At 43.9% G+C, this 13,958-nt stretch overlaps 1 protein-coding gene across 1 annotated transcript; it reads right to left on the reverse strand.

The window, feature by feature from the left end:
• Positions 1-344: 344 nt before the first annotated feature.
• LOC127383370 (cytochrome c oxidase assembly protein COX20, mitochondrial) lies at positions 345-4,196 on the reverse strand. The gene is made up of 4 exons (XM_051616184.1): positions 4,086-4,196; positions 1,945-2,059; positions 1,684-1,747; positions 345-1,111 (listed from the first exon to the last, which is right to left on the reverse strand). Exons 1-4 carry the CDS (start codon positions 4,116-4,118, stop codon positions 970-972), a joined length of 354 nt encoding a protein of 117 aa, XP_051472144.1. The 5' UTR covers positions 4,119-4,196; the 3' UTR covers positions 345-969.
• Positions 4,197-13,958: the final 9,762 nt, after the last annotated feature.

The following is a 13,958-nucleotide window of genomic DNA, read 5'->3' on the forward strand; positions in this document are numbered from 1 at the left end:
CAGATCGCAAGCTCTCTCAGACTAAGGACAGGGTGGGGGAAAGGTCTGTTTTATAGTGTATTAAGATGTAAGCTCTTTTTGACTTAGCAAAAACAGTCCTGTAAGATCTCTTTTTTGGTGAAAATAGTAAGCACATTGTTTCGCTGGTGTAGACAGAATCGAGGAAGGAATGATATGCCATCACTCATTTTTACCAATAAACATAACATGCCTTTAAAGAAAAATCCTACTAATCATTGCTACTTACAAATAATGTGAATTCCTAATTCACCAATTGTAAGGAAACGTATTTAATAGAATAGGGAGTGTTTTAATCAAGTAAAAAGATTGACTACTTACATAGCTTAGACTGCTTCTGAAGTGTGATTTTATTCTTAGTTTTCACACAGACAGAACAAAAATGGAAATGCTTCAACTTCACAGTGCACAGTGTATATAAATTATCTGAAGTTCTTCTGTTGCTGAAATCTTATGAAGGCTACTGATATCACCCACCTTGCACAAGCAAAGCCTTCACCCACAGGTAAAATATTTCTGTTTTACAAACAGAAGTAACAGTAGCACTGAAGGATACATTCATTCAGAGAACAGCTGATTAAAATATTTTCCTATTTTTAAATGAGATGTAATTACAATTGCCAAAATGAACCATTCTGTCTATAACTGAAGTTAAAGCAGTCCCAATTTGCCACTAATCCCGAGACCCTGTAATAGAACACATCAGTTCCCAGATGTTTAATAGGTCATTCCTAACTGTGTACATAGTCACATATATACATACACCTATGAAACAAAGAAAGGCTTGTAAACTGACTTAACAGACTCACCATGAACTTCTTGCTTGGATTTGCTAGGAAAATCAGCATGATTTATCAGTTTGAGGCACCTCACACATTTACAGGGAACACTGCCATTTTTGGACCACCTTATCCCAAAGCTGTATTAGATCACAGACTCCTCTGTAGCAGACTATGAATTGCTTCTTTCACTGCCAGTTTGTTTTCTTTCTGGATCAAGAGAACTGCCTTCAAATAAAAGTTTGTTCCTCATTCCTTCTCTAAGCATTCTTTGCCGGATCCTCTGTTGGGCCAAATTGTATCTGCAGTAAAACCTAGAGAAGGGGATGAAAAGAAAACATGATTCCCTGCCTTATATGAGTGACAGTAGCAAATCAGTTATTCAGCCAGTTGAAAAGTGACGCCACATATAATAATGCTCGTAAGATTATTTATAAAATTATGCATAATGAAAATACTAGAGTATTTAAGGCAAACATTACACAGCCACTGACAAGCAGGATATACAAGTCCAACGGAAAACACCAATTTCTGTAATTTGGATCTTAATTTCACAACCATTTAGTATGCTGCCTTTATAATGAGGATGGAAGGATGGCCTATGTGAAGGAAAAAAGAAATAAGTAAGAAAGACAGAAATAACTGGGTGGTTTGATCTCTTAGGGTCCAAGAAACAATAGCCAGTTTTAAAAATGTAACATAAAAATTCAGAGGAACTGAACTCCTTTCCTTTAAAAAAAAAAAAAAGTATTTTGGGGAGAGGAAGAGATACTTAGGCTAGGCAAGTTTTTTAAGGAGTTTCAAAAACAGTAAGAGGTCACATGGGCTTCATGTTGTACAAAGCAGAAAACATAGCTCTGTCAAAATTCAAGAAGGGTTTACATACCAGTATCCTAACATTGTGCAAATAAAGCCACCAACTGCAAAGTCACAAGATCTTCTAACTCTACCTGAAAGAAAAAAAACAAAAATCCTTCAAAAGATGGAGAAAAAAATTCTTGGGTGACTTCCCATTATTAATAAAACATTATTAATTCCCTGTAAGAATTCCCATTCCAATTATTAATTCCCATTACTAAAAAAGGAAATAGGAATTAATTTTTCCTTACAAAGCAAAACATAAAACCCAGAAGGAATAAGTACTTACTGGTTGCTAAAAAATGTCCAAGACCCACAACTAAAGATCCCACGGAGCCATAGAGCACTGATTCTCGTGCACACGGGACACTTTTAACATCAAGAAATCCTAGGAGTTTAAATGACTGTAAGAAAAATAAAACAACAACAAACAACCCACCATAAGTTAAAAATACTACTTTGTAGAAGACCACGATGCCAATTCAATTGTAACAGACTTTTTACCTTAGTAGTCAAAAACCCAAAGACTTGGAGATTTCCTACTTCCAGAGTTACAGCTCAGCAAAAGCGAACATGCACAGCTGTATCAGGAATAGTTCTGGAAGAGTTAACTACTAATTTAGGCAACATCATTTTGAACAACCCTCTTGATCCACCCTGTCTACTGAACATTATAAAAGAACCATTCAAATTTTTCCTTTACATTCCCCAAAAAAACCTACCTCATCTTATACCTATCAGTTTTCTATTTAATTTTCAAATGGTAATTACATGTGGCGTTCATAAACCAGACTGTGAGATGACAAATAGATTTTTCACTTCAGAGATGCCCACGCTGGCTTCTGCAGAATCCAAATCTTCTAACTTGAAGACAACTCATTTTTCCCACCTGACAAACATCCTTCCAAATGCACGATGGTACCACAAGCAGGAGTGAGAAACTACATAAAGAAAGGCCTCGAGATGATATGTGTCAAGTTTAAGGTGGCTGCACCACAGTAACATCTGCATAGCTTTTTGCTATTAATTCTTTTGTTAGGGCTTGGGTGAGAATTCCTCTTAATTCTACTGCAGTGCAAGGAGGTTGGAGCCAGGCTCTTTTCAGTAGCTCCCTATGACAGGACAAGGGTCAATGGGCACAAACTGGAACAAAGGAAGCTCCATTTAAATATGAGGAAAAACTTCTTTATGGTAAGGGTGACAGAGCACTGGAACAGGCTGCCCAGAGAGGTTGTGGAGTCCCCTTCTCTGGAGATATTAAAAACCCACCTGCATGGAGTCCTGAGTGATGTGCTCTGGGGGATCCTGCTTTAGCAGGGAAGTTGGACTAGATGACCTCTAGACGTCCCTTCCAACTCTGACAATTCTGTGTTTAAATCCTTAGACCACTAAATACCACATGTGCAACTGTATCGACTAAAATTCTGAAAGCTGATTTTTCCATGTTGTGGGTTTGGTTTTTTTTAAAGCTATGCTACTTGGACAAAGTAGGTTTTGAAGATGGAGTACCAGAGTCAACTATCTGTGGAGGGCTGACAACTGTGAGACAATTGACTGTGGTAACCATCTGACTGTGGTAACTTGGATGGCAAGCATCTGACGACAGCTGGATTTGTATGCAGGCATGGAAATCCCCACTAATAATTTTATCTGTGTTTCTTACGGACAACCATCAGCTGCTTCCACATAAACCCTGTGTACAAGTGAGGTAAAAAGGAGTCGGTCTAATGTCCTAATGAGCAATTTCAAGTACTCTCATATGGAAGAAGTCACTCGATATGTTGCTGTTGCTGGCAAAGAAGGTACCCCTGCTACATCCACGCAGCATGAGACATTCTTTTAAATAGCATTTCACTTGTTGCTATACTTGAAAACACTTGTTATTACTCTAACCAATGCAAACTACTGGTGTCGTGAAGGCTCAAGTGTCATGACGGTGTTTCAGCCTAACAGAAAAAGCCCCACAAAGGGGTCTGTGGAAAAACAAACACAAAACACCCCCTCGGCCCTACGCAGCCTCAGCTTTCACACCGGTTTCCCTGTGTTATCCCCTCAGTGTTTCCTCTGGAGCAAAACCCGCGGGGGCTCGCAGCTGCTCTGCCCCCGTGAAGGCCCGTCCCTCGGCTTCGGCGGGCACCGCGGCTGCTCCTCACGCTCCCCTTCCCCCCAGCCCGCGGCAACCCCGCAGTCCCGGAAAGGCCGGGCGCACCGCCGGCCCCTGCGCACTGCAGCCCCGGCCCTGCCGCCCCGGGGCCGCCTCCCTCTGGGCCGCCGCCCGGGGCCTGCCCTGCCGCCCGGGGCCGGGCCCCCCGGGCACGGCTCCCGCAGCCGCTCGCCTCAAGCCGGGCCGGGAGCTGCCGGGGAGGGGCCGGGGGCGCCGCGCTGCCGCGGGGCGGGAAGGGCCTCTCGCCGCTGCCCCCGCTCCGTTACCTTCCCCGACTCAGAGTCGCCCTCGTCCGCCATGGCGCGACAGCGGCCGCCCGGGCCCTGGCCCCGCCCCCGCCGCACCAGCGAGGCCGCCCCGCGGCCGCCTAGAGGAGGCAGGCGGAGGGGCCGCTCTATCCGCGGCGGCCCGCCCCGTCTCGGTGGTGCCGCGGAGGGGGGGCGGGGGCGGGCGAGCGCCGCGGCGCCATTTTAGGTCCTCGCGCGGAGGTTCCAGCGACATCCTTTGTTCGCTGAAATGGGTCACGGGGCGGGGCGCGCGCACGCCCGCGCGCGGCGGGGGAGGGGGAGGGCGGGGCGGCGGGAGCGCGCGGCGGGAGCGCTCCGGCGGCCCCGCCCTCGGGCGCGCGCCTCCGCCGGGGCGGCCGCGGGGCCCCGCGGGGGGTGGGCCCGGCCCGGCCCCCGCCTGGCAGGGCAGAGCGGCACCCGCCCCCGGTGCCGCCCGCGCCCCCCGGTGCCGCCCGGTGCTCCCGCCTCCGCAGCCAGCGCTCCGCGCCGCGTGCGCCACAAACCAGCGGAGAGCGGCCTCCGGCGGCCTGGGCCCCGGGCCGGCCGAGCTGGGTTGTTAGAGCTGAAAGAGTAGTAACAGGCCTGGGAGGCAGGCCCAGTGAGTAGCAGCGGGTGGGAGCCGTGCTGGGGCGGAGGTGGCCTGACGGGGGGGAGGGGGGAGGGTCGGTGTCCGCGGGAAGCGGCCCAGAGAGCCTGGAACAGGTTGAGGAAAATGCGGTGTGCGGCGGGGGAGAAAAGTGCCCGGGCAGCGGCGGGAAGGAGGTGGAGGGAGAGTGGCTTCAAGAAGCGGGCACTGGAAGGTGGTCTCGTTTGGTACATGGATAAATTTGTAAAACAGTAGGGGTTTAGTAGGGATGAGTCCTGTGCGAGGTCATGTGTACTGGAGCGTGTGTGTACGTACACACGTGTACTGGAAATGATCCCTTAGATGCGTAACTGTACCTGTAATAATATCTGAAGAGGCAAGTAGCGCTAAGTGACATAGGGCAGAGTTTCATAGTTCTGCAAGATAGTTGTAAAACTATGTTTTACTGCAAGAAAACAAGTCTCTACCTGCTAAGTGCTGAATTACATGGTAGGCTCCATTTAGGACCTTCTCCACCTTAGAAGTTAAGTATAACAAGGATGAGAGATGCGTAGTATTGCTCTTTGATTTGAAAAATAGTGTGTCTTGAAACACATTACTAGGGGAAATCTTCAGAACTTTTAAAGTATTTTGTATGTGTTGGTTTTTTTTTTAATCCTATGCTAAATAAAGTGGTCTGTTTCACAGACTGAAATTTAAGCTGGTTTTCTGTTGTTACTTACGTGTTTTCAGGATTTTGGAAACAATGCATTTATAATCAGTTTTCATGTATCACTAGTTGAAAAGTGCTACTGTAGGTTTGCATAAGTTGTTTTAGGTCTTGAATTAGAAGCAAGTCTCAGTCCTTCCCAACAGTCTGAATCTATCAATCACTGTTTTATCACCTTTTCACTTCACAAGCAATGCTCTGAATTCTTGGAACACAGTGATTCGATAAATTTGCAGTCCATTTCAAAAAGATGGGTAAACATTGCTTGAACTGTGAATATCTTAGCCTGTTAAAAGCAAATGTGTATTATGTATATACTGCTGCATACACAGGACATTTGCTATAATATGTGGAAAACAAGATTATTGGCGTAACCTCTCCTTGGAAAAGTTTGTCATGTCTATTTTTATCATAGTTGTTTTTTAAAATGTAATTGCATTTTATTAAGCAATGACAGAATGTTGAGGTATATAGTAAGAAATCCCAAGCATAGAAGCATAGAATCATGCAATGATTTGGGTTGGAAGGGATCTTAAAGAGCATATATGTCTGAGACTAACAAGGCCACAATGATGAAAAATATACTCTTTTTGCTGCCAGTAAGGTGGCCTTGCCTGTAGAAGTTCCATGTTTTGAAGGAGAAGAAATTAAATATTTTTTTTAATATTTTTTTTTTCCCCTTTGGAACAGTACATTGGTTGTGGGATTAAAGTGCTGGGGAGCAGAGTACGCAAACAGAGCATCTTCTGCTTGATAGTCTGATAGAATAGGCCGAGGAGAGAAGCATGTGGTTTTCCCTACATGTCATTTATCCCTTTTCCAAGCATCCAAATCACACAAATTGCACTGAAATAGCCATTGGCAATAAGCATAGCATTCTAAATTTTTTTCCTTCTCTTTTAATCATCAATCTGCTTTACTATTGCACCTCAGTTCTGCTTCAGAAGTTGTTGTGGTTTAGAAGTTGATGTAAAAATAGTAACTGTTACCCATTGTGGAATTAGAAGTACACTGAGGGCTGCTTGGCAGTGCCAGGAATTGGTTGAAGACATTTTAACTGGAACCAACTGAGCTTAAAAGTGGTGGGCCCACTGTCTCAACACGTTAGGATGGCCTGGAAGCTGCAGCTGGCTTTGTCTTGTGGCCCGTTGGGACCTGGGATGTCATAATCTGCAGGGGTGCATGGCAGTGTCCCCTAGCTCTGGAGGAGGGCAGGGCTCTTAAAGTGCAGGCTTCATACTTACACCTTTCTCCCAATGCGTTTTGGAGGCTCTGAAAGTAGGATGTTCTTTTCCACATCCTGGATTCAAATAAAAATGTGGATAACTAGTTCTAGTGAGGTAAAATGGAGGTTTTAGCCTGTTAGTTGATCAAGCGGGGTGAGGCTGTGTGGGTGTGCAGTACTGTTAGATTTATGAGGCTGGTAGTACAGGGAATGTGAGAGCTGCTGAAATACACATGCTGCCTTGTCAACATGATTTGCTGCAAGGACCTTTGATTAAATCCTTGGCACAGCTGGCTCAGCAGAGGCACATCCCAGATTATCTCCCATTGTATCCTTCCAGTGTCCTACAGGGAAGGTGGTTGAGCAAGAGACTTGTCCTGCTTGCCTTCCAGCACTGAGAGGGACACCATGCATTTTCTGGAAACCGGGCACCTTGTGTTTACATTTGGGATTCCTGCCTTGGTTTTCTGACATGACTGATACAGAAAGATACTTCTTTCCTTGATTACATTATCTGGAGCTGGACATCCTTGGTGGAAACAGCCTATGCATGCTCAGTTTTGTCCATCATAGAGTGCTGACTGACACTCCCAGCAGTTTGAACTTTTCCTTTATTAATGCAGTCCTTATTTTTATTAGTGTCGATTAATAAGGTGTAACATCCTTCACTGTGAGGCTGCATGCCTGTCCACTCCATCCTGAAATTGCCAGCTTGGGTATGTTTTGGATTGGCCTTTTGTAGCAATCCATCCCCCTTCACTTCCATGTTTAAAGATCAGACCAGGCAAAACTCTTGTCAGTCCAGCAGAGGGAAAGAGGCCACCATGTATGGGACACAGGGCAGCGGACAGAAGGCACTCATGTTGAAGCAATGCAGACAGAAACCTGGCTCGTGGACTTTTCCAGTGCTTATTTCCTTCATCTCACAGGGTGCTTTCTTGAGGGGTATGAACTTACGTACAAGGATCTTGTCAGTTGTGAAACAATTTGGGCTGTATTCCCCACACGAAGGAGCCCATCACACAAACATGACATTTCCTACCTTTAGCACCCCTTGGTTATATAAGTTACTCCTATACCATACTTAGGCTGCTTATGTAGCCTTGTGGAGAAAGATCCTGTCCTAAGAAATACATTTAATAAGCAGTATGGAGGATAACCACTTCAGGTTGATGGCTACCACAGACCTGCCAGATAACTAACCCTCAGTGAGATGAATTCACCATCTCCCTTAGGGCTGCATGCTGTGCCCAGGCAGTTTGTGAAGACTCTCCTGCTGGTCTGTCTGTTGCAGTTATTACTGGCGAGTGGGGACCGCTCCAACTCTTGGTATCAAACCACACTCTTCTTTGCCTTTCAGCTCCACACATAGCTTAAACTGTTCCAAGGTGGGCTGCAGGTGCCAGAGGTGGTCCAGGCCTTCCTCTTTGCAGTGCAATCCTGCCTTCTCCTTTGTGCCACCAGCTCTGCCACCTGATGCAGCTTAAAATTCACACTACACAAAAAGCTGTTTTCTGGCCATTGTGAAGGGAGGAACACTCATCTTTTGAGAGCGGTGCAAGTTTGCAACAAATGCCTCAATAAGTTGCTCTGAAGTTACAACATCTTTTGCTGATGTTGTTTGGTAGGTAGCAGGCCATCGGGTTCCTGGGCTAGTAGTTGAGGCATGCCTTAGGTCGGATTTTGGAGATGTCTGGTGGGACTTTTTATCTGTCTTAATGGTCACCCTGAAGCTACTTAAATAGAAGTCAAGCAGTTGCTAGTGGTGACCGTGTGCCATTTCATAAGCCGTGAAGGCAAGGGGTGCTAAGATTTGCCAGAAGTCAAGAAAAGGATCGTTATTCCACTCATCTCCTCAGTTGTCACAAGGGTGTTTGTCCTTCAGGAGGAGGACATTATGTTACTGGATCCAAGTGTGTAGGAGTTACATATTTTGATAGTTTTGTGGTGGTGAATGGTTATTACAATGGCTGTAGAGATACTGTGCAGTAGGTTATGTCAGTGTAACCACCCTTGTGGGGACAGGGGAGGCACAAAGAGTGTGTAGGCTGCTGTTGCCAAGGCAGTCAGCAACCACACTTGTGCAATTACTTTTTTTTTTTCCCCCCAAGCTAATGCAAATTAAATTTCAACTGCAAGACAGTTTTATTCTGGGTTGGCTTCTCTGATCGTTTCTCTAGGTTGACTTTGTCTAACTTATTCCTAACTGTCTATAAAATTTTCTTTTCAGTTGCAACATATAAAACGTGTTAATTCAATGTACTCCTCTAAAAGCCAAGGAAATGAGGGCAGGCTTCTAATGGCTTTATTTCTTCTGCCGGATCTTTTAATCTGTTTGCCTTATTCAAGCACTTGATTCAAAAAGAAAGGAGTTTATATTAAAAAAAAAAAGAAGGCTTATCTAAATGGTTATAATTGCAGCTAAACTGTTATATATAGAGATACATTTAGAATTTCCTGACTTATTAGTAGGAATTGGACTTAAGGATGCTTCAGACTAAAAATGGAAGAGTTTTTCTGAATTAACCAAAAATTTTCATATAATGTAAATTACTTCTGTTTTGTCTATAAAGCTTGTCTTAAATGTAGCAGTGGCAAATACAGACACTAAGCTTTCTTGTATGTCACTGTCATCCATTTCAAGCAGAGGATGGTGGTATGTATTTCTGCCATTTTTTGGTCCATGTTTTTAAGTTGCAACTTTGTAAGATGTAGAACTTGTGAAACTGACAACATCAGGAGATAGATGCTATTTCTGAAACAAATCTGAACAATAATGACCTAAGTGTTATAGAAGCGGGACTATGGAAGGGAACTCTTCTCTTGCCTCAGAGCTACTTTACTGTTTCATTCCTAACATGTTTGTCTAACTTTCTTTTAGAACTTCACCTTCCATTTCACGTCTTAATTTTTCAAAATGCAGTAGCTGTCCTGAGGTTTCTGTCACGAACATTGTTGAGGGGGGTTATTATGAACTCTGAGCTTCATGTTCCCTGTCTGTTATATGAATGTGTCAGGCTTAATCTTTTATTAATTCCTGAGGGAAATCTGGAGACTGAAACTCGTAAGATATTTGTATGGTAATTGTTTCTTTTGGGATGTGATTTCTGAGAATTCATAACAAACTGAAGAGGGCTGTGCCAGTAAGACATTTATTTAGAAATAAGTTGTTTAAACAGCACAACAGAACTAGAAAATTCATGGTGGAAGACAAAATCTATTGAAGGCTATTAAATTCTTAGGCACCCTCTCAGGCTTTAGAATTCCCTTAGCACAAATCGCTGGAGGCTGCAAGGGTATTCTGAGGAAGTATCATGGTGTGCTTCTCTTGTCCTTACACTTTTCCCTATGTATCCAACACTAGCTAAAATAACTTTTTGCATTACTCACTGTGGCTCTTCCATTTTTGCCGAGATTAGGCTAAAGCCCAAAGAAGTGAAAGACCCTTCTTAATGCTTTAATGCACTATGGTCTGGGCAACTGGTTCATTTTTAACACAGTGATATCATATAATGCTATCCGTGAACTGAAGGGTAGGAGAAAAGTGGTGTGCCAGGAGCCACTTGGACGACGTATTTTGCACGCAGTGTGCCGTTCAAGTAGATGTATAATTAGCAGCACACAGGGAAAGACGAGTCACATTCAAGGAGCAAAGCCATATCAAAATAGACACTCAAATCAAACAACTGGGAAGGATGTCCAGAAACTATGCCATTTGTGAACCATAAAAAAAAAAAAATACAGTGCATCAGGTTGATGGTAGGTGTTTATTTCTCCCCTCTTTTTTGGGGAGGAGGGTAGGGAGCTTGGGTTTTTTACTTTAATTTTATATTAATATCTGAACATTTTAGAGTAGGTGTCACTGACTTATCCCCACCCCGCCTTGTCTGGTGACACAGCTCTCCACTAGTATGCTGCCACATGCAAGGTGTTCCGTTCCACTGTAAGTAACAGTATGCTCCTGAGATAGCTGGAGCTATCTGAAATAGAGATATACCAAATATACCAAAATACCTGGAAAGAGACAGAGAAGTCAGCGTATGTTTTCTTGTCATGCTACAAAGGCTATTTTCGGTATGCTAGGACAGGATCTCCTGTACAGAATAGCTCACCTTTGGCAAGGGGCAGAGGAAGGAAAGCTTCTGGCTTCAGAAGGATCTTATAAGAAAGAGCTAGTCTGCATGGCTGAGATTTGAGAGGTCTAAGTCAAACACAACACGTTATTTCCAAAAAGTTGTTCCAGATTCCTAGGCACCTCAGCTGTCTTGCTATGGTGTCTAGATTTCCTGGCGAGTATTCCAGGTTTTTCTCATTCATGAAAGGAATGACTTCATGTCTTGCACACCGTGTGTTTCTGTATCTAGTGTGGTCTCTGCTGCTTTCTGGGAAGGATCAGAGATTAAATATACTTAATAACTTGTTGCTAGTGTTTTCAGATCCAGTATTTTTTGCTCTTTTCCTGATGCCATGTCCTGATCTGGCTAAGTCCATCTGTTGGTGACTGGCTATCAAGAGCTATGACCTGTTGGATTTTGATTTTGCAGGATCCTAGTTTTCTGCTTAAAGCACCAGGTGAGGGGGCTAAAGTTGCTTACATCCATGAGTTAACTCTACAGAGCACCTGATGCAAGACAGCAAGCAGAATTTGGTGGGAAGCAGAAGCTGTGCCCTGAGGTTTTGGAAAATAGTAAGGCAACTGGAGCTCTTTGGGTTGCTGCAGGAGTTGTTCCCAGGTGGGCCATGGGGATTTGTGTGCACCCTCCGCACTGAACTGTAAGTTTTCATCCCATTCCATGTGCACAGTGGTGGTGCTGCTGGGGAAGCCTTCAGGAGACTCCCTCAGTGTAGGGTCCAGTGCTGTTATCCTCACTGCTGAACTAACTAGCTGTTTCCTAAGCTCACTTTTGGACTTCCTGAGTGTGGCCATCTATTCAGTGGCTGCTGCTCTATGCAGTAGGGTTTCTTTATTTATGCTGGTAGTTTTATTTTCCCAGCATGTCAAATTTGTGCCTTCCTGGTACCTCTGCAGGAGCAAGAGCAGAAGCTAAACATGTGCTTAATTACCTCACTTAAAACCATTTAAAATTCTGAGAGAGCTGGATATAATTGATGTGTAATAGATTAAGGTTTCAGGTGTGCTAAAGCTAAAATAGCTGAGACAGCTGGTGAGTTATTCTTCCAGTCCTGGGCAAGTCTGCATTGGCAGGAACCTTCAACAACAACCTCCACCAAATCTGGTGCTTTGGAGAGGGGCCATTTCTAAGGTGAGGAAGGGACAGGAGTGCTTATTTTGATGAATGGTCCTTCAGAGTGCTAATATAATAAGCTTGCACTTATGATAGTGTAATTCTGAAGAGTAGTGTCAGTTTCATCTGATTCACATACCATGTTTGGGAGTGATGCGTACTTTCCCATATTTTATGGTTTCCTTTTTACATTTACTTATCTCCTGTGAGGGTACTTTAAACTTGTTGATCAAGATGATCATTGCGATACAGCAGTTTGTCTTAAATCTTACATCTTTGTCTTACATATTTTCAAATCTTTGTAATGAATATTAAAAACTAATGCTGTTCAGAGTTCTGAGGTTTGGGGTGCTTTTTTCAAACTGAACTACAGGCAAACCTCAGATTTACTTGGAATGTATTACAGGTCTCTTTTAAATCTTACCTGTAACTGGCATAATTATCTGTTCAGATCAGTTGTGGCGGAAGATTAATTCCTAAGAACTTCAGGCATTAAGGTGTTATTTTTAAGTCAGATCATGGAATATTCCCCAAACCCTCGCCATTTAATTGATTAGGTCTTTCAAAAAATCAGAGCTGCTATGCACTCAGAGGAGTAGAATTTAAGCATTTTGATTTTATTTAAACCTCAGTAACCATCAGCTCATTAGTTACTAGGGGTGTGTCTGCTAAGAACAATCTATCTGTCACCTGTCACTGGGCTTTTAAGTGTCTGTGATTTCAGATCCAGAGCTAAGACAGGTAATTAATGAAATCGTGCAAACTTCAGTTGAGAAAAGTGCTATTTTTTAATGTTATACATATAAGTGCTGCTTTTTCAGGTAATTTCACCTTCTTGTACAATTTCAACCTATAAAGAATGGCATATGGACTGATTTTAGCTCATTTGTTAAGGTGCATTGGCAACAAACTGTCTCAAATCTGTTAAGTTATATAAATACTGGTTAAATCTATTTTATTTTTTTTCGTAATTAATACATCTCAGTTTCTGGAAGGTTTATAGAATCCATTTTAACACACATACAGTGATATTTCACCAAAACACTAAGTTCTCCAGAACCCTAAAGCTTACTGGTAACTTCACATTTATTGAGGTTACTAGTATGATTTTGGGGGAAAAAGACATCAGAGTACAGATACTGTGAATTTTGGCAAGTGGAAGCAAAGAAAGTAATTGAGAGAGGTCAGCATGGATTCATCAAGGGGCAATGATGCTTGCCAATCTGTTAGTCTTCTATGACATTGTAACTGGCTGGCTGAATGAGGAGGGAGCAGTGGCTGTAATCTACCTTGACTTCAGCAAGGCTTTTCACACTGTCTCCCATAACATCCTCATTAGGAAGCTTGGGCTAGATGAGTGGATAGTGAGGTGGATTGAAACCTGGCTGTGCGACAGAACTCGGAGGGTTGTGATCAGTGGAGCAGGGTTGAGTTGGAGGCTGGTAGCCAGCAGTGTCCCCCAGGAGTCAGTACTTGGTCCAGTCTTGTGCAATGTATTAATCGATGACTTGGGCAAGGGGACAGAGTGTATACATCAGTTCACTGATGATACAAAACTGGGAGGGGTGTCAGACACTCCAGAGGGCTGTGCTGCCATCCAGTGTGACCTGGACAGGATGTAGAGCTGGGCAGAGAAGATCCTAATGAGGTTCAATAAGAGCAAGTGTAGGGTCCTGCATGTGGGGAGGAAGAACACCATGCAACAATATAGGTTAAGGGTGGGCCTACTGGAAAGCAGTTCTGAGGAGAAGGATCTGTGAGTCCTGGTAGATAGTAAATTATCCACGAGCCAGCAGTGAGCCCTTGTTGCCAAGAAGGCCAATGGAATCCTGGGTTTCATAAGGAAGTGTGGCCAGTAGGTCAAGATGGGTCATTCTCCCCCTCTGGTCTGCTCTGGTGAGGCCACATCTGGAATACTACATCCAGTTCTGGGCTCCCCAGTTCAAGAGAGATAGGAAACTACTGGAAAGAGTCCAGAGGAGGGCGACAAAGATGACTGGGAGATTGAAGCATCTCTCTTATGAGGAAAAGCTGAGAGAGCTGGGACTCTTTAGCCTGCAGAAGAGAAGGCTGAGGGGAGACCTTT

Source organism: Apus apus, chromosome 3 (assembly GCF_020740795.1).
Source record: "Apus apus isolate bApuApu2 chromosome 3, bApuApu2.pri.cur, whole genome shotgun sequence".
Classification (NCBI taxonomy): domain Eukaryota; kingdom Metazoa; phylum Chordata; class Aves; order Apodiformes; family Apodidae; genus Apus; species Apus apus.

Bases quoted from the DNA above. Each gene is read 5' to 3' on its own strand.
- LOC127383370 (XM_051616184.1), bottom strand. From the start codon at position 4,118: ATGGCGGACGAGGGCGACTCTGAGTCGGGGAAG. The intron at 1,748-1,944 runs GTAAGTACTTAT...TTTTTCTTTCAG, and splicing joins TGGACATTTTTTAGCAACCA to GTAGAGTTAGAAGATCTTGT. The intron at 1,112-1,683 runs GTATGTAAACCC...CCCCTTCTCTAG, and splicing joins TGCACAATGTTAGGATACTG to GTTTTACTGCAGATACAATT.